Source organism: Nyctereutes procyonoides, unplaced genomic scaffold (assembly GCF_905146905.1).
Source record: "Nyctereutes procyonoides isolate TBG_1078 unplaced genomic scaffold, NYPRO_anot_genome, whole genome shotgun sequence".
NCBI classification, from domain to species: domain Eukaryota; kingdom Metazoa; phylum Chordata; class Mammalia; order Carnivora; family Canidae; genus Nyctereutes; species Nyctereutes procyonoides.
In genome coordinates this window covers 50,450,794-50,476,029 of record NW_026575142.1, presented here as the reverse complement: position 1 = coordinate 50,476,029, position 25,236 = coordinate 50,450,794, and the positions used below count along the sequence as shown (strand labels likewise).

General features: G+C 41.4%; 2 protein-coding genes and 4 non-coding genes across 9 annotated transcripts; 1 reads left to right on the top strand and 5 right to left on the bottom strand.

The window, feature by feature from the left end:
* The first annotated feature begins 1,254 nt into the window (after positions 1 to 1,254).
* RFC4 (replication factor C subunit 4) lies at positions 1,255 to 17,867 on the top strand. 3 transcript variants are annotated; one of them, XM_055307999.1, is made up of 11 exons: positions 1,255 to 1,459; positions 3,865 to 4,004; positions 5,539 to 5,617; positions 9,630 to 9,709; positions 11,919 to 12,038; positions 14,668 to 14,811; positions 15,022 to 15,142; positions 15,806 to 15,931; positions 17,356 to 17,436; positions 17,512 to 17,628; positions 17,714 to 17,867. In XM_055307999.1, exons 2-11 carry the CDS (start codon positions 3,877 to 3,879, stop codon positions 17,807 to 17,809), a joined length of 1,092 nt encoding a protein of 363 aa, XP_055163974.1. In that variant the 5' UTR covers positions 1,255 to 1,459; positions 3,865 to 3,876; the 3' UTR covers positions 17,810 to 17,867. The 3 variants fall into 3 exon arrangements, with proteins under 3 accessions (XP_055163974.1, XP_055163975.1, XP_055163973.1); XM_055307998.1 differs by lacking the exon at positions 1,255 to 1,459 and adding an exon at positions 2,890 to 3,113; XM_055308000.1 differs by lacking the exons at positions 1,255 to 1,459; positions 17,356 to 17,436 and adding an exon at positions 2,880 to 3,113.
* EIF4A2 (eukaryotic translation initiation factor 4A2) lies at positions 17,862 to 24,110 on the bottom strand. 2 transcript variants are annotated; one of them, XR_008662149.1, is made up of 12 exons: positions 23,977 to 24,110; positions 23,120 to 23,165; positions 22,899 to 23,031; positions 22,475 to 22,614; positions 21,508 to 21,676; positions 21,283 to 21,392; positions 20,956 to 21,099; positions 20,516 to 20,653; positions 20,186 to 20,275; positions 19,883 to 19,962; positions 19,357 to 19,467; positions 18,538 to 18,652 (listed from the first exon to the last, which is right to left on the bottom strand). XR_008662149.1 is itself a non-coding variant. In XM_055307997.1 (11 exons), the coding sequence occupies exons 1-11, from the start codon at positions 24,003 to 24,005 to the stop codon at positions 18,508 to 18,510; spliced, it is 1,224 nt and encodes a 407-aa protein (XP_055163972.1). In that variant the 5' UTR covers positions 24,006 to 24,109; the 3' UTR covers positions 17,862 to 18,507. The 2 variants fall into 2 exon arrangements, 1 of the variants encoding a protein (XP_055163972.1); XM_055307997.1 differs by lacking the exon at positions 19,357 to 19,467 and having other exon boundaries at positions 17,862 to 18,652; positions 23,977 to 24,109.
* Positions 20,018 to 20,159, bottom strand: LOC129499024 (small nucleolar RNA SNORA4). Its single transcript, XR_008662286.1, has one exon. It is a non-coding gene; the product is annotated as a small nucleolar RNA SNORA4 (small nucleolar RNA).
* LOC129499018 (small nucleolar RNA SNORA63) lies at positions 20,339 to 20,470 on the bottom strand. Its single transcript, XR_008662282.1, has one exon. It is a non-coding gene; the product is annotated as a small nucleolar RNA SNORA63 (small nucleolar RNA).
* Positions 20,736 to 20,911, bottom strand: LOC129498972 (small nucleolar RNA SNORA81). The gene has a single exon (XR_008662246.1). It is a non-coding gene; the product is annotated as a small nucleolar RNA SNORA81 (small nucleolar RNA).
* LOC129498978 (small nucleolar RNA SNORD2) lies at positions 22,716 to 22,784 on the bottom strand. Its single transcript, XR_008662251.1, has one exon. It is a non-coding gene; the product is annotated as a small nucleolar RNA SNORD2 (small nucleolar RNA).
* Positions 24,111 to 25,236: the final 1,126 nt, after the last annotated feature.

The following is a 25,236-nucleotide window of genomic DNA, read 5'->3' as shown; positions in this document are numbered from 1 at the left end:
ACCAAACAAAATTTATAGTCAATCCTTTGGAGAAGACCCACAGCAAAGGCAGCATTTCAAAAGGGACAGACTTCAGTTAAGATTTGGGAAAATCTCAGAGCTTAAAAAAAAAAAAAAAAGGTAAACTTGAAAAGGGAGTCCTCAGACTTGCCTGGAGCCCCCGGGACGTGTCATGGTGGGGTTAAACATTTCAATCTTTTATTTATTTTAAGATTTTTAATTTATTTATTGGAGACAGAGGGAGAAGCAGGCTCCATGCAGGGAGCCCGACGCGGGACTCGATCCCACGTCTCCAGGGTCACGCCCTGGCTGAAGCGACGCTAAACCGCTGAGCCCCCCGGGGCTGCCCTTATTTCAATCTTTTAATTGTTACTGGGCGTGTGCTTCCCCGTATTTCTGGGCAGTGCTCTGGGATTAGAAGATGACCATTAGGACAGCCCGGGTGGCTCAGTGGTTTAGCACCTGCCTTCAGCCCAGGGTGTGATCCTGGAGTCCCGGGATCCAGTCCCACATCGGGCTCCCTGCGTGGAGCCTGCTTCTCCCTCTGCCTGTGTCTCTGCCTCTCTCTCTCCCCTCTCTGTGTTTCTCATGAATAAATAAATAAAATCTTTAAAAAAAAAAAAAAGAAGAAGAAGATGACCATTAGCTGCATGCCAAGGTGCTCCCTCTCACCAACGGGCAGAGGCGGAGTTATAGGGGGCAAAAGCCATGCGCGTTCCAAAGGGCGAAGGCCTCGTCTTCAGACGCGTCTCCCAGGAAAGCACAGAGCGGGCCCCGCGCCGACGAAGGGGCGGGGAGGGCAGGATGGCAGAGCGCCCTCCGCAGCGAGGGGCCGACCGCAGCCTCCCCAATCCCCAGCCTCCTTCGGAGGCAGCAGACAAGTGTGCGAGACGCCGCAGCACGCCCAGGGAGGCTCACGGCGCCGCACAGACAGCGGGCTCCGAGGCCGGCCGCGAGCCGCGAACCGCGAACCGCGGGCCCCGCCCCCCGCCCGCGTCCGCTAAGCTCGCCGGGCCCGCCCTCAGCCTCCGCCGCGGCTCCACTCGGAAGAACGCACGAGAACAGGTGGAGCTTTGTTTACGCCTCCTAAGCCATCCTCGCTCCACTCGGGGGGGGGGGGGTCCCTAAAAGCCGGCGAGTCACCTGTGCAAGCAGAAGGGCGCACGACTCGGAGGCTCCGTGGAGGAGGAGCGCGCGTGCGCGCGGCGGGCCGGAAGTGACGCCCTGCGTGCCCGCGTAGTCCCGCCCCACGTTCGGTGGCGGGAACCGGGGCCGCGGTGCTGACGGCGGGGACGGCTAGTGCCGCTCCGTGTGGCGGCTCGGGGTTTCCCGGGTCTGATGCTCTCGCCCCGGCGAACGGAGCGAGGACTCTGCGACCGGAAGCCCCAGGGACGAGCCGGCCGCGTGCACCCTCCGGAGCCGAGCGGCTGAAGGGCCCAGGCCGTGCCGGGGACAACAGGTGACCGGCCCGGGGGGTTGTGAGGGTGGCCTTCCCCCGCCTTCCCCCGCCTTCCCCCGCGCGCACCCGTTTGCGAAACGGTAGCCGAGAGCCGCATCTTTCGGAGCCCTGCTTCGGGCTGTCGGAGCGCGCAGTAGTCACTGCCCCCGGGGGCCGGGGCGGAGTATCCGGTGGCGTCGAGAAGCTTGGCTGCCTGCGGTGGTTAAACCGTCTACTGACGGGGTACACACACCCAAATGCCAGGAAATGTGTGTATGCAGGAGGATGCTTTCCCTGGGGGCCCTTTCTTTTTTCAAAAAAAAAGTAAACTGAGGTCTAAGTCCAGTTGACATCCAGTATTAGTTTCAGGGGCACCACAGTGATGAGACGTTTTGCACGCGTTGCGGAATTACCGACCGCATCTCCTCCGCCGGGCGCCGCCTCCCAGGACTGGCCTAGTAACCGTCAGTCTGTACGCCTTAATCGCCTCCCCTCTTTTGCCGCCTTCCCTTCTGATGCTCTGTGTATCTGAGTCTAGGTTTTCATTTGTTTTGTTTTTGTTTTTTAGATTCCACACGTAAGTGAAATCATGCAGTATTTGTCTTTGTGACCGGCCTGTCTCAGTTAATATAATACTGGCAAGGTCCACCCACGTTGCCACAAGTGGCAAGGTTTTATTCTTCCTTAGGGCTGAGTAACATTACATGTGCGTATCACATCTTTATCCATTCATCCACTGATGAACAAACTTAGATCGTTTCCATGTCTTGCCTGTTGAAAATAGTGCTGCATTGAGCATAGGGGCGCATATATCTTTTTGAGTTAGTGATCTCTTTTTTTTTTCCGTATGGATACCCAGTAGTGGAATTGCTGGATCATATGGTAACTCTTGTTTCTAATATTTTTTTTGATTATTATTTATTTATGATAGTCACACAGAGAGAGAGAGGCAGAGACACAGGCAGAGGGAGAGAAGCAGGCTCCAAGCACCGGGAGCCCGACGTGGGATTCGATCCCGGGTCTCCAGAATCGCGCCCTGGGCCAAAGGCAGGCGCTAAACCGCTGCGCCACCCAGGGATCCCCTCTTGTTTCTAATATTTTGAGGAAATTCTTTCATAGTGTGTGCACCAATTTACATTCCCACCAACAGTACATGAGGGCTTTCACAATTCTATTTGTTGTTTGTTTGTTTATTTATTTATTTATTTATTTATTTATTTAACTACCTTATGGAGTAGGCCTTAGCTCCTTTTACAGAAGGGGAAGCCAGGCCTCATAAATGGTAATTCAGCCCCCAAATACTATGGAGCATCTGTCATGTACCAGTTATTGCTCTAGGCCCTGGGGAAAAGCAGTGAAGAAAGTAGGATTGCCAGTAATGCTGGGGAATTTCAGGCAAGCTACTGATGCTTTTCTTTTCTTTTCTTTTTTTTTTTTAAAGATTTTAGTTATTTATTCATGAGAGACACAGAGAGAGAGAGAGAAGCAGGCTCCATGCAGGGAGCCCGATGCAGGACTTGATCCCAGAACTGCAGGATCATGCCCCTGAGCCGAAGGCAGGCACTAAACCGCTGAGCCACCCAGGGATACCCTGCTGATGGTTTTCTATACCTAAAACAGCCTTCTGCTGCCTGGAAGAAAGTTTGCCTAAATGTTAATAGTAGTTATTTTCTGGGTGAGATTTTTTAAATGTTTTATTTATTTATTTATTCATAAGAGACACACACACACAGAGAGAGAGAGAGAGAGAGAGAGGCAGAGAGAGAGCACAGGCAGAGGGAGAAGCAGGCTCCATGTAAGGAGCCCGATGTGGGACTCGATCCTGGGACTCCAAGATCATGCCCTGGGCCGAAGGCCGGCGCTCAACCACTGAGCCACCCAGGCATCCCAAGCTGTTTCCATTTTAACAACATAGTCCTCACCCCAACCCTCCTACAAAACAGCTTCTGACGGCAATCATTGGTTCTGCCAGCAAAAGCCCTTGAGTGGAGCTCTAGGCCCAAGAAAAGAAATGGAAGTTCTCATTTGTGGTCCCAGCACTCCTCATTGCTAAGTGCATTTCAGGGCCTGAGCTAGAGCTAGGCCCATGACTGGACTGGATGAGACTGTAGAAGCCCATGCAGTTTGGCCATTAATGACAAATTTGTCAAAAACTCTTAAAAATGTTTCAGTCATTAGATTTAGCTTTGATCTGTAACTCTCACTATAGAGTCTAATAAGTTCCTTAAGCACTTTGGCCTCTTAAATGGTCCCTCTAGTTCTCAGTAGAGTACATTTAGAGGATGCTAGGTTATGAGGTGATGTCCTTTATATGGTAGGTAATTGTTGGAATATTTTGCACGAGGTTAAATGTGCTTTCTTGCTGTTCTTTCTTGTAATGATTTCAGAAGAGCTTTTCCTTTTCTGTCTTACATCTATCTGGTCAGGGTGAAGTAACCATGCAGGCTTTTCTAAAAGGCACATCTGTCAGTACTAAACCACCACTGAAGGATCGAGGAATAGCTGCCACAGCTGGAAGCAGTGGAGAGAACAAGAAAGCCAAACCTGTTCCATGGGTGGAAAAATAGTAAGAATGCTTGTATTTTTCTTGACATAGTTAATAAATTACTTCTCTAACCAGTTTTAGTCACTTTTTTTGTTGTTGTTATTGCTACTTAAGAAGGAGATGATTTGCTTGGTGTAGATGTGCTTGAAAATCATCCAAATATGTAAGTCCTAGAGCCTTGCAACTGAAGGTGCCATCAAATGATCTAGTTTAATTACTTTATAGATGAACTAAGGACTTTTTGTAACTCGGGTCTGTGGTTTTAGAGATTGATACACAACAAGAGAAAACAATTGCTAGAAGGTAGTCATAAGCTCTTGGTCAGAAGTTCTCCTTAAATCCAAATAATCTCTTCCACCTTCCATTACGGACAGGGGGAAATAATTGAGTTTTTTGTTCATACATTTTTGGCAAAAACAACACTTGAAGTGGCTCTTAAATTTCAATCAGCTAAGTCATATTATGACAATAGTTGTAACTCCTGGTGTAGCCTCAATTATTATTAAAAGTTTGCGGATTACTTATAGATCATGTGAGACCCTCATGTTTTGTTTGGCACCACCAATGGTTTTTAAAGTGGGAAATTTCACATAAAAGCCTAGATTTTTAAATAAAAAATTATGCAGAGGGGAAAAAAAAAAGTCTATAGATGTTCAGCTTTTCAAGAGATTAAGCAGAACTAGATACAAATTATCATTTGACAGTGGTTAAATGGACCTGAGTGCTGCTTCTCATTCTGGAGAGGTCATGTGTCCTTCTGTTTTCTCTTGCCTTATACTGTGCCTTATTTACTCTTGTTTTCTTCCTGACCCCTACAGGTATTTGAACATGAAACCCTAAATTATAACTTAACATTGGTTTCCCTAGAAAACATTTTCTGTCATAAAATTCCTACTTGGCATTTACCTGATTAATTTGAAATGTATAAATCAAAGAAGAGCTTTCAGCTAGCTAATTAAGCACAATACCTAACCTTGGGGTTAGGAGTATAACTTTGTCCAGCTTCTTTTAAAATCATCAATTAATGATGCAGGATAAAAATTATATGTTGTTATACTTCATTTTGGTTAAATTTGTTATTTAGCCCTCAATCAAGTGACTAGCTAAGAATTTTTTGTGGAGTTAGGTGATGGAGGAAATTGTTATTAATTAGCTATATTAACCAAAATAATTTCCTCTCCTGAGGAAAGAGTTCTCTCTTTTCAGCTTAAGTGCATGATCTTATGATCTTGTCAAAATATATTACTTTCTAAGCAAGTGTTCACTTTAAATTTTTAACCAGTGGCGTAATAAAATCTTTTTGCTTAATTTTTCTAAGTATTATAGATACAAACAGTGCATCTATAAAGGGAAAAGTAACTTCACTCTTTCAGTATGTATTTGCTTAAGGTGAATACAAATGGGGTTTCCACCTACTTCTAATAATGAAAGTTTCCTATTTTATTGCCAGGATATGAGAATTATCATTGGTATTTTAGCTAAAGGAACACTTAAGACATTTCTGTGGCTACTGTACTATACTAAATAATCTCTCTGGTTTGTTTTTTTTTCCCAGTCGCCCAAAATGTGTGGACGAAGTTGCTTTCCAGGAAGAAGTGGTTGCAGTGCTGAAAAAGTCTTTAGAGGGAGCTGATGTGAGTAGCAGATGATGTTTCATGTCATTGGGAGATTCAAGATTTCATTTATTCATCCTTTTCCTTCCTTTTATAATCACCTGCCTCCCTTAAATAGTAGCTGTATGTACAGTAGGCCCTTAATAATTATTTGTATAATGGATGATGAGTTCAACAAATATTTATTAAGCATCTCCTGTTCTATCTTGGCATTGTTTTTTTTTTTTTTTTTTTCTATCTTGGCATTGTTACATGGTACTTAAGTAGAGACCACTGAACAAGACATACTGGGTCCCTTTTCTCATGGCTTTTTTTTTTTTTTTTTTGTGGGGAGATCTAGAGAATAAACGTGTAAGCCAAATAAGCAAGAGAATTATAGATAATATGTGCTGTAAAGAAGAGTCTGAGACTCTTTGAAAGTATAATTGCTTACCTAATGTTAGAATTTGGTTTGAACTACAATACAAAAAATGAGTATTTAATTTTGCCTTTAGCATTGTGTCTCCTGCTGTCATATATGGGATAAAAAAATTCTTGAATGACTTGCACTTTAGATGATTCAGAGACAAGATAGCCCCATTAGAAGAATTAGCAGTAAAAAAAAAAAAAGAAGAAGAAGAATTAGCAGTGTAAAATTCTATATGATGAAGTGTTGTAAGAGCTTAGTGAAAGGAGAAAAGTTGCAGATAAAAGTGGGATGTGGTGTTTTCATTTCCAAGTAATATTTGCCTCCTTCCTCTCAAACTGGTTACTTTGAATTAGAGGTTCTTTTGGCTTTTGCTGCCATTCTCTTCCCAGAATTACACTATAATAGTATATATTTTGAAAGAAGTTATATTAAACTATTAAAAATCTTGGCCAGTTTTTGTTTTGATTTGATCCAAATACCTTTACCTTTTAATTTTATAGTATACAATTTTAATTGTATAGTAATAATTACACAGATTGTAGGACAAGATAAATTTTGATTGGTAGTGTTCTCATTCCTTGAGGCAAATGTAGTGGGATTATGACCCAGTTCTTGACTTTCTGCCATTTATCTTAGAAGACTGAATTAAGAACTTACTTCTTTAAAACTCTTATTTAATATTTTGTTTCTTTTCAGACTAAGTTCTGTGAAACTTAAAGATGAAGTAATTTTAAATTCCACAGAGTAAAGAAAAAGAATTCATTCCTTCATTTACTTTAGTGTATGTGCTGCCAAAACTGAGCACTCACTTCATCATTTACATTAAAGTATTATAGGTTTTACAATAGATGATCATCAGAAATCAATTTTAAGAACTAATATTCTCCATGTAGTTGTTGAATACACTATATATATATACATTATAATATATATATATATAATTGTAAGGTATAGTAATTTTACCATGCTTTTAAAAATTCAAGTTACTTTATGTAATAGTTACATGGATTAATTGTTACAAATATTGAGGTATGCATGAATCAAAATAATAAAGATGAAGCCTAGGAATGTTTTTTATACTCAAACTGACAAGCCCATAGCTACTGGAGGGAAGGAAATAATAAAGATTAGAGTAGAAAAAGTGAAATAGAGACTAAGGGAAAAAAAAAAAAACAATATAAAAGATCAGTGAAGCCAACACCTGGTTCTTTGAAAAGATAAAATTGATAGACCTTTACCCAGACTTCTCAAGAAAAAGAGAGGACTCAAAATCAGAAATGAAGGAGGAGAAATAGCAAATGACACTACAGAAAGACAAAGAATTGTAAGAGAATATTGTGGAAAAATATATACTAACAAATTGCACAACCTAGAAGAAATGGATAAATCCCTAGAAACATAGAATCTTCCAAAACTGAATTGGGAAGAAATAGAAAATTTGAATAGACTGATTACTAGTCATGAAATTGGTAATCAAAAATCTCCCAGCAGACAAAAGTCCAGGACCAGATGGCTTCATATGAATTCAACTAAACATTTAAAGACGTTAAATACCTATTCTTCTCAAACTATCCCAAAAATAGAAAGAGGAAGGAAAACTTCCAAATTCGTTCTGTGAGGCCAACATTACCTTGATACCAAAACCAGTCAAAAAGCTTAGGAGTTTTTTGGTGTTTGTTTTTAAGTAGTGAAACTCATAACTTGTATCTTAAGCTATGTGCTACCAATGTAATCATCTTAAATTAATATATTTATGCATTGGTTTATTTACTGGACACATGTTGAGCACTGTGCAGGATGCTGAGAATACAGATCGTAAGATTCTTGACCTTAAGCTTTCGGTATAGTGAAGTAGACAGGTATTTTACAATTAAACCAAATCACTAAATAAATAACAATAGTTGCAAATTACTGTATATAAATAAATAAGTGCAAGTTGAAGTAAGTGCAACAAAGACAGACAGAGGAGTTCTGTTTTATTTATTATTTTTTTTAAGATTTTTTTTATTTATTTTTATTTTTTTTTATTTTTACGATAGTCATACAGAGAGAGAGAGGCAGAGACACAGGCAGAGGGAGAAGCAGGCTCCATGCACAGGGAGCCTGACGTGGGATTCGATCCCGGGTCTCCAGGATCGCGCCCTGGGCCAAAGGCAGGCGCCAAACCGCTGCGCCACCCAGGGATCCCTTTTTTTAAGATTTTATTTATTTATTCATGAGAGACCGAGAGAGAGAGAGGCATAGACACAGGCAGAGGGAGAAGCAGGCTCCATGTAGGGAGCCTGACATGGGACTCGGTCCCTGGACCCCAGGATCACGCCCTGGGCCAAAGGCAGGTGCTAAACTGCTGAGCCACCCAGGGATCCCCAAGGAGTTCTATTTTAGATTGGGTGGTCAGGGAAGGCTTCTGACTTGTGATGCAGTAGAAGTTGACTAACCAGGAAAAAAGCAGTCAGACCCTAGCTTGCGGGGAACAAGATAAGGTCATACAGTGCTTGGTTGTTAGGATTCATTGTAAATTGGAGCCTGGAAAGTGAGAGAGTTGGTGAGCAGATCATGGACATCCATGGACGTACAGGTTGGTTTTTGTTTGGTTTTGTTTTTCTAGGTGGAGTATGAAGCCAGTGAATAGTTTCAAGTAGCAAGCAGAGTGGCAGCTGATTTGGGTGAAGATTGGATAGGAAGGTCAAGGGTTAGGCGAGAATGGAAGCAAATAAACCGTGCTGCCTAGTTTCCTATGTACAGTGATTTTTGTACGTGAAAGGACATACTAAAGAGTGCAGTTTTATGACAGCTCATGGAATTTAGTACATTTATCAGTCTACCACAGATTAGTTGTATGCTTGATAGGAGCCAAGCTAGTGAGATTTAAAATATAAAAGAACTAGTGATTTAGCCTTACCCCTTCTTCTAATTAATTCTCCTGATGTATGTGGGCATCCCTACAGGGTATATAATCATGGCATATAGTATTGCCTGGCACCTAATAAATGCTCTTTTTTCCCCCCTGTTCTTGGAACATCAGCTCATCCAGAACCTTGATAAATACTTTTCATTCTTTTTTTCCTCAGTATTAGCCAAATTAAAGTTCTTTGGTCTGTTTCCCCTTTGAAGCAATGGACATCTTTTTAAAATATCAAATCTTTCCCAATCTTGAGCAGAGAGGTGGGATAAGAACTCACAGAAGCCCGAGATTCCCTTCAAAAGAAAGGTTTTGAGGTGCCTGGTTGGCTTGGTCAATGGAGTGGTGCACTCTTGATCCCTGGGTTGTGATTTCAAGCCCCATGTTTGGTGTAGAGATTACATAAAAAATAAAATCTTTTAAAAGAAAGAAAGGTTTCTGATTCTTGCTTTGAAAACTTCACCTAAATATATTTTGTATAGAACAATCATAAATATTGATTCAACTTAGATAAAAGACATTTGGGGGGAGGGAGTATAGAATTATGTGAAAAAGCAGGATTTACAACTAACAGTGTGATACTTGTTATATTAAGAAATATTGTATTCAGGTATGTGCCCTGTTAGGGAAGCTGTTGCACTGTTCTATACACATTTTCAACCATCATTTCATCTATTTGTACCAGAATATAATTTTTAAAAAATAAACTTTAACTTCCACAGCTCCCTAATCTCTTGTTTTATGGGCCACCTGGAACTGGAAAAACATCTACTATTTTGGCAGCGGCTAGGGAACTCTTTGGGTAAGTTGAAACCTCTCTCTCTCTCTTTTTTTTTTTTAAACTTGACACCAAAAATCTCTGCCTTTCTTTATCTAAGAATTGTATTTGGTCTCTGTAAGGTTATTGTTTCTGTATTTTTTATTTATTTAGTGGGCCCATTTCCAGTTCCTCCCCTCCAGTAAATAAGCTTGCTTACATCTTTTATAATCTTCATTCTGAACCTTATTCAAACGTTTGAATATACTACAACAATAGGAAGCCTCAAGATTTTTTCATCACTTTAACTTTTCCCTTTTGATTTTGGAGCCCAGAGGACCCATCCTATTTTTAGTCATGCCAATGCTTTCATTGCTCTCTAAATGGTTGTGTTCACATGTATGTCTTTGTGTGATAGGATCTGCTATGTCTCATGATACTGACCGATAACCAGCCCTTCTAGAGTTTTTTCTTGCTCTGGCCTTTCCAGACCCTGCCTCTGGAGTGGCTAGGCAAGCTGCTAGCCCTCAAGTATCTTGAGTGTGAGCAAAGTGTGTAGTAGTTGCCCCAGTAGAACTCCAGGTACACCAGAAAATCTATGTGGGCCATTTTCTTAGTTTCTTCCCCCAGGATTGATTGTCGTGGCTTAGCCAACCATTGTAAAGGAGCCTTTTAACTAGAGTTAAAAGATACATATCAGCCTGGGTATGTATGATATCCCTAAAACATGCACTGACATAGAGAAGCCTGTCTTGATCTTCTTGGCCTTTTTGCTAAGATCAAGTGTACCAAAGGCTATCTTGAATTTATCCAGAACTTTTATACCAGGCATATAGCAAAGGGTACATCTGAAATCCTACATGTGAAAATAGGTTCCTCTAAAACCATCAAATATGTACAGATAATTAGTTCTATTGAAATGTAAAGGAAGAAAAAGAGGGAAGGTGCTGTGAACCTAAAATTTTATTTTATTTGACAGCAATTTTTATTTCTCAAAGAAATTATAAAAGAGGTTTTTTTTTTTAATTATTCCACAACTCAGATCCAATCTAAACCAGCCTTAGCAATGTAGTCCTAATGAAACTTAGGTAGTTTGTTGTTAGTTTTTTCAGAGTAGGTCAGTCCAAACTATATAATTTTTTAAATATCCTGTTAAAAATAACATTTGTTCTTATAGAACTAAAAGAATTTATTTTTTTAATTTTTTTTTAATTTATTTATTTATGATAGTCACAGAGAGAGAGAGAGAGAGAGAGAGAGAGGCAGAGACACAGGCAGAGGGAGAAGCAGGCTCCATGCACCGGGAGCCCGATATGGGATTCGATCCCGGGTCTCCAGGATCGCGCCCTGAGCCAAAGGCAGGCGCCAAACCGCTGCGCCACCCAGGGATCCCAAACTAAAAGAATTTAATTATGAATTCTGCATTTCATAAAATATGTCATTTTAAAATAGAAAATATATGCACAGAGCTTATGGATGTTTATTTTTTCTTTTTTTTTTTTTTTCTTTTTTTTTCTTTTTTTTTTCTTATGGATGTTTATGCCCATTAAAAAATGCTTAGGATATCATGCTGTTTAGGAAAACTAAAGACAAAACTAAGTCCCAACTCTTGTTTTTTTTAATTAAAAAATATATTTATGTATAGTAAAGTAGGAGGAAGTTTTCAAAACAGTGGCTTGGAAGGGCGTGCCAGTTGTTTTCATCTTCTTTTGATTTCTCAGTGACCCTATGGTGAGCTATTTTTAATAGTTTTTTTTTTCTGACTCAAAAAAAGAACATTTTTTTTGTTTGTTTATGTTTTGATCCAGTATTAGTCCCTAGCAAGCTACCTTATAGAAATAATTGAAAATATGCTATATTGCAGCATTATTTAAAATTGTAATATATTAAAACTATCTAAATACCTAACAATAGAAGAGTATTAAATGAATGATGGTATGCTTATTGTATAGAATGTCATATAAGTTATTAAAATGTTATTTACAGTGGTTCTTATAACATGGCAAGATGTTTATGATATAATTCTAACTAAATTTAAAATTTTACGAATTATGTATCATTTGTTTTTTTAAACTACATGAAAAAAACTGCATGTCTCTGCAATATAAAAAATATGAAAGTGATCGCATGCCTTCTATCTAGTGTTTACTAGGTGGATTTTAAAGTACTACAGAATGTGTGTGGTTAAAATGTGGTTTAAACTCAGTTATTTACATGCTTTATGATGTTTCATATTTGTTTCATTTTGACATAGGCCTGAACTTTTTCGATTAAGAGTTCTTGAGTTAAATGCATCTGATGAACGTGGAATACAAGTAGTTAGAGAAAAAGTGAAGAATTTTGCTCAATTAACTGTGTCAGGAAGTCGTTCAGAGTAAGTAAAGCTCACTTTTCCTTTTTCATACCATGTCATTGCATTTATTTAAAATACATGCTTCAGGGATCCCTGGGTGGCTCGGCGGTTAGCGCCTGCCTTTGGCCCAGGGTGTAATCCTAGAGTCCCCGGATCGAGTCCCACGTCGGGCTCCCTGCATGGACCTGCTTCTCCCTCTGCCTATGTCTCTGCCTCTCTCTCTCTCTCTCTCTCTCTGTGTCTCATGAATAAATAAATAAAATCTTAAAAAAAAAAAAAATTCTGCCAAATGTCCCAACTCCTTTTTCATGTTAGATTTCTTTTTAAGATTTTTTTAATGTAATCTCACATAGGGCTCCCATTTACAACCTCAGGATTAAGAACTGCATGCTCTACTGACTGAGCTAGCCAGGTGCCCCTTTATCTAAATTATTTAAACCCAGAAATGACCTTTCCATTATAGTAACTAATTTTAAATTTTTGAGCTGTCAAAGGTTTTTAACTGATGTTATGTCTAAGGAGTATTTATTTAGTAATCAAATTTGGTAGTTTGATGGTATACTGCTAGTGAAAAATCCTGATATTTGTTAATTATGTTATTAAAAAAATCTTCTGTCAGATAGCTTAAGCTTCAGTATATATTTCCTATATTTCCTAATACATATTTCCATTTAAGTTATTGTCCTTACTGGAACACTTTTAGAATAAAAGATGAGGTATTATTAATAATTTAAATAGGACTGCCCTGAGTTAAACAGAGATGTTTAATCAGCTACTTATAATCTTTAGGTGGCAGAGTTCTAACATTAAAGTTTTGGAACCTGGCATATATTTAATTCATATCAGAGCACACTTTTAAGAATTTATAGGAAGTGAATGACTGATTTTTGATATCTACCTTGGATTGACAATGCATATAAATCCTCTATTTGGGGGCCCCTGGGTGCCTCAGCGGTTGAGAGTCTCCTGCCTTTGGCTCAGGTCATGATCCTGGGGTCCTGGGATCAAGTCCCACATCAGGCTCCCCGTAGGGAGCCTACTTCTCCCTCTGCCTATGTCTCTGCTTCTCTCTGTGTCTCTCATGAATAAATAAATAAATAATCTAAAAAAATAAAAATAAATAAAAAAAATAAATCCTGTATTTGATAAGGAACTCAGATCAAGAATATATAAAGAACTCCTCCTGGGACGCCTGGGTGGTTCAGTGGTTGAGCATCTGCCTTCGGCTCAGGGTATGTTCCTGGAGTCTTGGGATTAAGCCCCACATTGGGCTCCCCACAGAGAGTCTGCTTCTCCCTCTGCCTATGTCTCTGCTTCTTCTCTGTGTCTCTCATAAATAAATACAATCTTTTTAAAAAAATGAACTACATTTTAATAGTCAAGAGAAAACCCAACATAAAAGGAAAGGAACTGAGTAGACCTTACACCACAGAAGATAGTCACCCTTTATCCATGGTTTCAGTTTCCATAGTTTCAGTTGCCTGTATTCAGCTGAAGTCCAGAGCAAATGACCCACCTTCTGATGTTATCAGGAGGTCGTTAGTAGCCTGACGTCATAGTACCTATGTCATACCTCACTTCACCTCATCATGCAGGCATCCTGGCATCTCACATCACAAGAAGAGGGAGTACAGTCCAATAAACTATTCTGAGACCACAGTCATGTAACTTGTATTACATATATCGTTAAAATTGTTTCATTATTACTGTTAATGATGCTATTGTTGTTAATCTCTTACTGTTCTGGATTTATAGATTGAACTTTTTAATAGGTATGTGTGTATAGGAGAAATATGTTATGTATATTTATATGCTGTTCGGTACTATCCAGGGCTTCAGACATCTCCTGGGGTCTTGGAATGCATTCCTTGTGGATAAGAGGGACTACTATACAAAAGGCCTGCAAGGGCATGAAAATATGCTCATCAACATCATTAGCCATAGAGAAATGCAAATCGAAACCATGATGAGATACCACTTTACACATACTAGGATGGCTCTTAGCAAAAAGACAACATACTGGCAAGAATGTGGAGAAATTAGAACTCTTCTACTTTGTACAGACATTTTGAAAATAAATTGGCAGGACCTCTAAAAGTTAAACATAGGGAATTACTAGACAACCCAGCAATTCCAACCTTAAGTCCAAGGTATATACCACGAGAAATGAAAACAGGTCTATTCAAAAGATGTTCCAAAAAAAATTTTTTTTCAAAAGTGTTCTTAAGAATATTAGTCATAGTAGTCAAAACATGAAAACAACCCAAACAGCCATCAGCCTATGAATGAATGAATGAATGAATGAATGAATGAATGAATGAATGAAAGAAATGTGGTATATCTCTCTGCCATATTTAGCAGTAAAAACAGAATGGAGTAGTGATGTCCTGCAACATGGATGAACCTTGAAAGGATGCTGAGTGAAAGAAGCCAATCACAAAAGACAGTGTATGACGGCATTTACATGAAATGTGCAGGGTAGGCAGCCGTGTGGAGACAGAAGGGAGAGATTCATGACTGCCTACAGCTGGGAGACTCGGGAAGCGTCACTCCTAGAGGGCCTGGGATTTCTTTTTGGGACCATAAGAATGTTCTAAAATTAGACTTTGGTGATAATACATGAATTATAAGTCCTGTTTCTCTGTATCAGTGGGAAGCCGTGTCCTCCTTTTAAGATTGTGATTTTGGATGAGGCAGATTCTATGACCTCAGCTGCTCAGGCAGCTTTGCGGCGGACCATGGAGAAGGAGTCTAAAACCACCCGTTTCTGTCTCATCTGCAACTACGTCAGCCGGTATGTACGTTGCCCTGAAGGTGCATGTGGGGCAGCCTCATGTTGATGAGGGGCAGCCTCATTTCTCTCCCAGCTAGGGAGAGAAAAAAATGTCAATGTTTCAAGGCTATGGTAATTTCTTTTCCATCAGATCTTGATTTATTCTTGATAAAAAGGAGTTCTTTGGGGGAAAATCATCTTCAGACGCTTTTTTTCCCCAATATTTTACAGAATAATTGAACCTCTGACGTCTAGATGTTCTAAGTTCCGATTCAAACCACTGTCAGATAAAATTCAACAGCAGCGATTACTGGACATTGCCGATAAAGAACATGTCAAAGTTAGCAATGAGGTAATTACTAAGTATTACAAATACTGCAGTTACAAATGCCTTTGATGAACTCATAAGAGGTCATAAAAACAAACATACTGCTTTAATTTCTTACACCTTCAGGCAAAGTTAAGCTAAAAGAGCAACAGTTGGAATATGTAGGATTCATAGGTTCAACCTTCTTGTTACTCTTAGAAATTTATTATCAATATTTCACAGAGCCAGAACTAGGACAGATTTCATACACATGATACATACTCTGCAGTAACAAATCTCTGCATAATAAATAAGATTTTTCAGTGTCCTAGCTAATATATCACTTGAGGAACAAATTTGGTGGTGAAATTTTGGTATAGAAAGAGAATATGTAGGCCTTATTCATTATAACAGAATTTAATCATAATTTAAATCATTTTATATATTCAAGAAAATAGAACTAAGGAACATTTTTCTCTGCAAATTTCTTCCAAAGGCAAGAGATCTCTAGCCTTCCCTTGTACTGATGCTATCTCTGTGAATTTTTCCATTTTAGGACTGATAACATTCCCTTAAAACTGAAAATGAATTTTTTCTCCCACTAACTCTAGGCCAAAACATAGTGTTTTTTCACTTTTATTAAAATCAAGAAGTCTTCATTGGCCATCCATCACGGGTAAAAAAAAAAATTTTTTTTTTTCTTTTCAGGGAATAGCTTATCTTGTTAAAGTGTCAGAAGGAGATTTAAGAAAAGCCATTACATTTCTTCAAAGTGCTACTCGATTAACGGGTGGAAAGGAGATCACAGAGAAGGTGATCACAGACATTGCTGGGGTAAGGACACTAAATATTCTAAAATTTTTAGTGGGCTTGTGGCTCTTAGAAAATTTTCATTGACAAGATGTATGCAGAATGTTTATTATGTGCTGGTTTAATCCATTCAGGCAGCTTTAACAAAGTACCATAGGCTTCAGTGGCTTATAAACAAATTTCACAGTTCCAGAGGCTGGGCAGTCTAAGTAAGATCTGAATCTTGAGGGGCATATTTGGTCTATAGTATGTGCCAAGTAGTATGCTAGAAACAGTCTAATAAGGGAATAACCTGGAACCATCAAGAACACTTCAGGGATATGGGAGTTAAGAGAAATTTAATGTTGGGCTCCCTGCGTGGAGCCTGCTTCTCCCTCTGCCTCTCTTTTTTGATAAATAAAATCTTAAACAAAAATTATTAATATCCCTGTTCTTACAGATATATTCTGACAAAGGGTCATATATAGAGGGAGCAATATCCCACTTAGAGAAATAATGCCAGAGTTCATCTCTACTACTAGTAGGATCACTACTACTACTTTCAAAACCTTGTTTTTTAAGATTTTATTTATCCATGAGACACAGAGAGAGGCAGAGACACAGGCAGAGGGAAAAAACAGGCTCCATGCAGGGGCCCGATGTGGGACTCTGATCTTGGGTCTTCAGGATCACGCCTTGGGTTGAAGGCAGCTGCTAAGCCACTGAGCCACCCAGGCATCCCAATGAAATGGATGGGGGCACCTGACTGGCTACTAGATCACGCGATTCCTTTTTTTTTTTTTTTAAGATTTTATTTATTCATGAGAGACAGAGAGGCAGAGACAGAGAGGCAGAGGGAGAAGCAGGCTCCATGCAGGGAGCCCGACATGGGATTTAATCCCAGGGCTCCAGGATCACACCCTGGGGCCAAAGGCAGGCAGGCACTAAACCACTGAGCCACCCAGGGATTCCCAAAGATATTTTTCATACCATGATGAAATCTATAGTATTTGTCCTTTAATTTGGGGGGAATTATGGACCTTCTAAAAGCAGTCTATTAGTGGTTATCTTAGGAAAGGAGGCACCTTCCCTTAAATTCCCTCTTTAAACCGGTTGACTGACTTTAGCCGCTTTAGTGGAAGTAGAACCACTTGGGTATAAGCCACCCAGAATTTTTAGCTGTTCTCCCACTGACCAGATCAGCTATTCTTGTTCCATCATGCACCCAAACCAGAACTATTAGAAGATCACCCTGGTTACAGAATAGTGACTTATCTAATTTAAAGATGGTCCTAGGCAGGGTAGAAGGTTAGCTTTCTTGAGCTCATGATAGAGAGTGTAAGGCTCTTCCCCGAGTTCTCTTCCTTTGCTTTTCCAAGGGTGTGTCAATTTAGTGTTACAGAAACAGCTTTACACAGTGAACTCTACCCAGGCCGGAGATAAAGGCTTATCTTTAAACAACTTTCTAGGTAATACCAGCTGAGACCATTGATGGAATATTTGCTGCATGTCAGAGTGGCTCTTTTGACAAACTGGAAGCTGTGGTAAAAGTAGGTCACTTTACTGCTCACTTCCAGGTAAGGGAAAACTTAAATGATCATACCAAATACAACTTTCTGTTACAGGACTTAATAGATGAGGGTCATGCAGCAACTCAGCTTGTAAGTCAATTTCATGATGTGGTTGTAGAGAACGATAATCTTTCTGATAAGCAGAAATCCATCATAACAGAAAAACTTGCTGTAAGTAGGCATTTTTTGCACATTTCAGCAAAATGTTTAATAGAACTCCAAGGGCAAATTTTACTAATTTCTGGTTTTCTTGTAGGAAGCAGATAAATGCTTAGCAGATGGTGCCGATGAACATCTACAACTGATCAGCCTCTGTGCTACAGTGATGCAGCAGTTAACACAGAATTGTTAAAGTTTTGTAGGATACTTGTTTTTTTTTTTTAAATAAAAATCACCAAAGCACCTTTAAAGTGAATATACAATTTATTTAACATTCAAACTTCATTAAGACATGTGCAATATGGCAATTTTACTGGGGGTTTAACCCTATCTAAGATATGATTGCTTGCTGGGGCTTAGCAACAGGGTCCAGTTCACACTTAGCACTAATTAAATACTTTATTGAATAAATACAATACCAAACAAAATGCATTCAAATGCTTTCTAAAAAAAAAAAAATCAATTTTAAAGGCCTTTCTATTCAGGCTAATGACAAACACAATAAAGGCAGATATGCTAGTTTAACATAATTGGCTGATTTTATACAGCACTTATATCTTTTAGTCCACAAGTATATTATTAAATGATAGAGAACATCTAATACAACCATTTCTACAGAACTAGGAAATAAATTTCTAAGAAAGAAAGATTTTACAGACCCCATCTTTTACACCCAACCCCAACAGTCTAACTCTAAAGAGGATAAAGCCAATGCCTTTCCTCACAAGAGCTCACGACTAAAGTCGCTTTGCTATCAAAATCTGTATTTCTGATCCGTTATGAGCATTGAGACAAGATTCAAATATTCCCAAAGAAAGAAGCACAATGCACGTTGTGATCGCCTATTCAGCAACAGCGAGCACTGCATTCAAAACTATCTCATCCCAGGAATTAAATAAGGTCAGCCACATTCATTGGCATTTCCTCCACTGTAGTATTGTAGAAAGTCTCAATGTCACGAAGAATCCTCTTGTCTTCTTCAGTAACAAAGTTTATAGCCACACCTTTCCTCCCAAATCGACCCCCTCTGCCAATTCTGTGTAGAGAAAGAAACATAGCAATTAGAATGTTACTTCTCCAATAGGAACTACTGAACATGATGATCCACTTGTTAACCATCAGCTGCCGTTTACTTAATAAGGTTACAGTTCGTGCTTCTAATTGGAGCGCACTAGCTGCTAATCAATATCTAGAGAAAAAAATCTTCCTTTGCAGTTAGTGCCAAAAGGATTCAAGGCTTGTCTGGCTGCAAAATGAGATTTTATCCGGTGTCTTGAGCATTACTTTTAAAGCAGATGACAGTATTGTGTTTGGGGTAGTGAAATTAAAGCCCATACCAAAGTGGGCCAGCCAAGAGCAGAGGTCAGCCTGGGACAGATGTAAACACCAGGGATAAAACAAGAAGAACAGTTATGTAATCCATTTCGACGCACATCTGGAACTGTAAACTGTAAATACAAATGCTGCAAGGTTAACTATTGTCTAAAACTTACAACTTTTTCCAGTGGGAAAACAAGTATTTGGTATGGTAACCCAAACTTATCACTGCTTTTTTGCTCAGTTTTACACGTTGTATAACTCAAATTACTCAAACGTGTTTACCTCCAAAACAGCTTTCTACCTTCCTCATGGAAACCAGACAACACAAACCACCTAGTAAAACTAACATACAAAATGCCTTGGCTGGAGCAACTTAAAAATATCAAATAATCATGACAAAAGAAAAACAAATATAAATACCGACTCGCTCTTTATTCAAACAGTGTGCTGTTTCGCTTATGATTCCACGTCCTAAATTACGTCAACGCCGTTTCTGAGCGCCATCTCGTCATCAACTGCTGCTATCGACTCCTGTATTTTTTAAAAAGTCTTTTTTTACATCATATAACAAAGTACAGTTCAATTTACTTAGGGATAAAGCCACTATAACTAAACCAGGGACTGCTCAAATTGCTACCAGACAACACCAAGAAAATCCCAACTACAATCACCAAGAAAGCACATGGACACAAGATCACTAAAAACTCAAAAATAAGCTAAGACCAACAAATCTAAACAACCTGATCCACAGTTTGGGCAACATTTACGACTGTTTTCCCACTGCAGATGACCAATCTTCCCAAATACAAATGTAGTTGACATCTTAACCAAGTTACTACGTCTTTACTTCCCTAATAATGAAGTTGCCTTTCAAACAAATCAGTCTGTAGAAAAGCCACACATGAATTTATTTTACCGATATAGTAACAAGATGCCACCTACTCACCTGTGAATATAGTTTTCACGATTGGTAGGTAGATCATAGTTTATAACCAATGACACTTGTTGCACATCAATCCCACGAGCCTGCAATACAATGGTATGATGTTCAAATTCTAATTTAAACTGTACACAGCTACATGATGTAGGCCACAAAATAGTAGTGAACTATACGTTAAGTGATATAGCCCACTGTGGAGTGTGGTCTTTTCTTTAATCTCCCAAACAGCCCAATCTGGTAAAGGTTATTAAAAAACCTTCCCCCCAAAACAAACTTTTGGTAGATTAAAAAGATCAGTAAGAGACTTACCAACAAGTCAGTAGTGATCAAAACACGGCTTGACCCTGATCGGAATTCCCTCATGATAACATCTCTTTCCTTCTGGTCCATGTCACCATGCTGCAAATTAACAAACCTTAATTCAAGAATCACCAGTCAAATCAATTATTTAATTTCACTGACATGTATGAGACCAAGCGTCCCTGGCTGCTACAGGGATATGGCAGACAGGTATAGTAAAGAAACAGCTTTATTTTGAGCAGGGGGAACGACAACACAGCACTTAACAGCTATATTGTAGTCTAAATCCTGCTTTAAGGGGGGGGGGGGCATAATTATCACTACTAGGACACTTCTTACCAGGGCAGAAACTGTGAAGTCCCTGGCATGCATTTTCTCAGTGAGCCAGTCCACCTTACGCCTTGTATTGAGAAAAATAACAGCCTGAGTAATCGTCAGTGTCTCGTACAAGTCACAAAGAGTATCCAACTTCCATTCCTACAATTTTTCAAAGTTAACAGTCATTAAAATCTAGTCTCCAATTCATGTTCATTAGAATTCATTGTTAGGCCATTCTAAAACATATTGCACCAAATCTTAAGACAAAGGACACTGGACATTAAGAAAGAGGTCCACCCCAGTCTCTACAATCCAGTGCAGTTACTTTTCTTCTTGTGTGTACTCTGCTAGCATTATTACAAAAACTAAGGCAATCCTAGTTTCTGCAATTTTAGCACAGTGCTTATACAAGAAGGTCAAGAAATGAAAAACCACAATTTAATAGTAATTAGACAAATTACCTCTCTTTCAACATTAATATAAAACTGTTTGATTCCTTCAAGGGTCAATTCTTCCTTCTTCACCAGAATTCGAATTGGATCTCTCATGAATTTTTTGGTCACTTCCAACACATCAGTTGGCATTGTGGCAGAAAGCAACACAACCTTAAAAAGACAATGGTTATATTGTCACACAAATAGCCAACTTTCACAATAAAACTATAACCAAGTGTCATAGTTATGTGCCAATAGCTTTAACAAGGGAGGACAAAGACTTCAGTTGTACTTTAACTTCCATTAAACCTAAGCCCCCAGCTACTGTATGAACGAGTAAAAACAAAAGCTCACCTGAATACTCGTATTTAATTTTTGGAAAATCTCATAGATTTGATCCTTAAACCCTCGGCTCAACATTTCATCTGCTTCATCCAAAACAAACATTTTGATCCATTTTGGAGCTGACCAAGAAAGCCAAACATACTATTCAGCTCTAAATCCAGAGAGATACTATTTAAACTTTTAAAATAAACTATAAAATAAAATAAACTATACTCCAGAGACAGCAATACTTACAAAGATATCTTCTGTTTAACATATCAAATACTCTCCCTGGTGTACCAACAACAATGTGTGGTGCTTCAGCCTGCAGTTTTTGCATTTCATTCCGAACATTGGTTCCACCAATGCAGGCATGACAAGTTGCTCCCATATAGTCTCCAAGTGCCAGAATTACCTTTTGGATCTAAAAGCCAAAACCCTTTATTATTACACAGCAGAATTACAGGCTGTGACTAAACTTCCAAAGCATAACAGCAAATATCTGGTCTGCAAATAGCTTCTATGCATGCACAGCACTTAACTACTTCCAAGCTTAAAATGCAGACTGATCTAACTGCTTCATGACAAAAGTCCCTTAACGTGTCTTCCTTGTGCCTTGTCAAACTTGGGATCCTGTTACCCCAGATACAACCTGAGTTAATTGAATGATTTTAGTTACATCATTTCCTACATTGCTTTTCAGTGCGTAGGAAGGTGTAAATAGTGGAACAAACTCTGTAAGCACATCTAGGGATAACTTGTTGGTAACTTTAGTCCTTCCCAAAGTACTGGAACTTATGTCCTTTTGACCTTAATAAAACTAAAACCTAGTTTTATTAGCAAGGTTTTACTTCAAAGCCAATATAGCAGTGAGCTTTGAAAACATAGCATGCAACAGATGCATCACAAACTACTGAGACAGTCAAATAACATGTCACTGCAGTTTTCATGTTGCACAACTGCATTCAAACTTAAAAATGGGAACAGATGTAGTCCACCCTGAAAACACTTTGGTTTCTCAAATCTGTTACACAACCCTGCAAACCATACCTGCACACCCAGTTCCTATTTTTAACTCAACAAAAACTCCCTGCATGCATGGACAATTAGGAGGGCTCCTATGGATAGGACCAATTTATACTAAGTTTTAAATTCTTCACAGTTGTGAAACCTGAAACCTATGCAACACGCAAGCAGTTTTTTTGAACTACACTATCAATACCTGTTGAGCCAGTTCTCTGGTGGGGGCCAATACTAGTGCTTGGGTCTCCTTGAACTCAATCTCCAACTGTTGCAGGATGGAAATAGCAAATGTGGCTGTCTTGCCAGTACCTGACTGAGCTTGAGCAATCACATCATACCCTAAAAAAAGTAGGATACATATTTACCGATCCCACATCAAACCGCCACTTCTAGTTCACACCATGTATTCCGTTTGGAACATTAATTATGCCCAAATAATCAAGTGATCAGCAATGAGTATTCTCTTCATTTCAGGTCAGTCCCGAAAGATGATTGCCATCATTTCACTTTAAGGAATACAAACAGGTGCTAGTCCCCCAGAAGTTACTTTCCCTTTTATGGTCCAGGTCAGTTATGTAGAACAGTTAATGCATTTTTCAAAAAGGGCTAGCTAGCTCGTTTACCTTTAATACAAGGAATAATAGCTCTCTGTTGAATAGCTGAAGGCTTCTCAAAACCGTAAGCATAGATGCCCCGAAGAAGAGACTCCTTTAAATTCATATCGTCAAAGTTATCAACAATCTCATTCCAGTTGCTCTGCAAATCACATACAAAAGACGACTGAGTGAGTCGGAGGAACACGCTCACCTTGCCCACGTTTCAGAATCCAACACAGAGGTCTTACCTCGATGACACCATCGGGGTCCATTCCCTCTGGGCCTCCATGTTCTCTGCCGACAAGAACACCGCAGTTAGAGGACGTCCCTCTCCCCAGCCCTCTTACCTGCACGGCCCGGGGGAGGGCCGGGGCTAGGCCGGCCACTCTCCCCACACGTGCGCACCACCCGCGCCTGCAGTCACGTTCCGTGCGCGCCTGCCCCAAGGCCGACCACAGGGGACGCCCAGGAAAGGCCCACGGCCGCCGGCCCTTCCCCCAGCCCGAGCGCCAGGCGCTCCCGTCTCGGCGGCAGCCGGTCTCGCGAGAGCTCCACGCGCTGAGCTCCGCCCCTTACACTGCGCAAGCCGCGGTGATTGACGCGGGCCGCGGCCTGGCGAGAGCGGTGCCAACGGTTCGCGGGGACCCGGTTGCCGGCACGGCCCCATCCGCCCGCAAGGCCGCGGCCAGCGAGCGGGCGGGCGCCGCCGTCCCCTCCCCCCGCCCGCCTAAAGCCGAGCCTGCAACTCGCGCCTTCCGCCGCCGCTAGAGCTTCGCCCCCCCACCCCGTTACACCGTGTCGACTGCGGACTGCGCCACCGCTCAACTAAAACGTGCGCCGGCGGGCAGGGGACGCGGCCGGGATTCCAAGGCGTCTTCGGGAGGGGAGGGGAGGGGGGGGGAAAAAAAGCCCCTCCAACCGCTCCGTTTTTGTACCCTAGTCTCCCCGCAGGCCAGGCCCTACCCATCATGGAAGCTTCTCGAAGGGCAGAGAGGCGCTAAACCTCAAGGAAACGCCCGAGAACCCACAGCCCCCAGGCTCCTCGCCGACCACCAGCACCCCCGCCGGCGTCGCACGACACCCCGGCACCGCGGCAGCGCCATACCTGTTATAGTCCGCGGAGCCACCAGACATGATCCGAAGAGCCACTCAGCGCCCGACTGGAAAGACAGCGGCGCCGCGCCACCCGTCTTTTATAGGCTCGCGGCCGGAACCCGTTTTCTTGCGGAGGGATTTTCTCGTCGCTCTCCGGTCGCCCACCAAATTGTGATCCTGGGGGTCCTCACCTCGGAGAATAGCCCAAGCGAGTGGGTGGGAAAATCCAAATTGGGTTATTTCTCGATGTTACGGGGCCGCGGGACATGCCGGGGCCTTGGGGGGAGGCTGGGACTCTTTGCCTCGCGGCGGAAGAATATTGCAGCAAGCGGTGGCCACGCCGCGCTCCCGGCCCGCCCCGCTCCTACGGGGTTTCCGCGGCCCCGAAGCAGAGGCGGCCGGGGGAGCCGAGCGGCCGGGAGGCGGAAGCCCGGGGCGGCTGCGTGCGGGGCGGCCGGCCTCTCCCCGCGGGCGGCGGGGCGAGCTTGCGGTGCGGCGCCCGGGAACGGCGGCGGCGGCGGCGGCGGGGGCGCGGCCTCGCGCTGCACGGGGGGACCTGCGGCTGCCCCGCCGGCTCCCACCGCGGCTTGATTCTCCGGGGAAGAGCCGCCTGGCCTTCGGCTGGGCGCCTGACACCCATCCCGATCCTAAAAGCGTGGGAACTTCCTGCTCGGGAAAATGTCGGCCACCGAGCAGGTCCCCGAAGCCTGGTGCCCCCGGTGCACCGCAGGGCATTGTGCCAAGCGAGGCGAAAACGTGCAGTGTCCTTTGCAGGGGTCCCCGCGGCAGCCGACGCTGCTCTCAGGTTGCCCCCGGCCTCCTCTCGCTCGCTCTTAAAAAATAACGCCGACCGTTGTAACGGGGGGGAATGAATGCCCGACAAAATCATCCTGAACGTTTGCAAACGGTTAACAGCTAAGGACTGATTTTCCTTACAACGTAGGAAGTTAAATGGACGCTTCCGGCAGATGAGCTCCGTGCCCCCTTTGGGACTAGATAGATTTTTTTTTTTTTTGATTCGGGTCTATGTTGCTCTTCCCCCCCCCCCCAAAAGGCTTTGAACTTTAATTGCTTAATACCTAATGCGTGTAGATTTAGTGGAAATTGAGAGCAATACAACCCCTGCTGCTTAAATAAACTGCACGATTCTTGAAGCCACGGAGGTTTTCCGACTGTAGCCCTGACCCAGGCCTGGGGTAGGCCCAATGCATTTAGTCATTTCATTTTAAAAATACTACCCACACTGCGAGATATCATCAGGGGAACATTT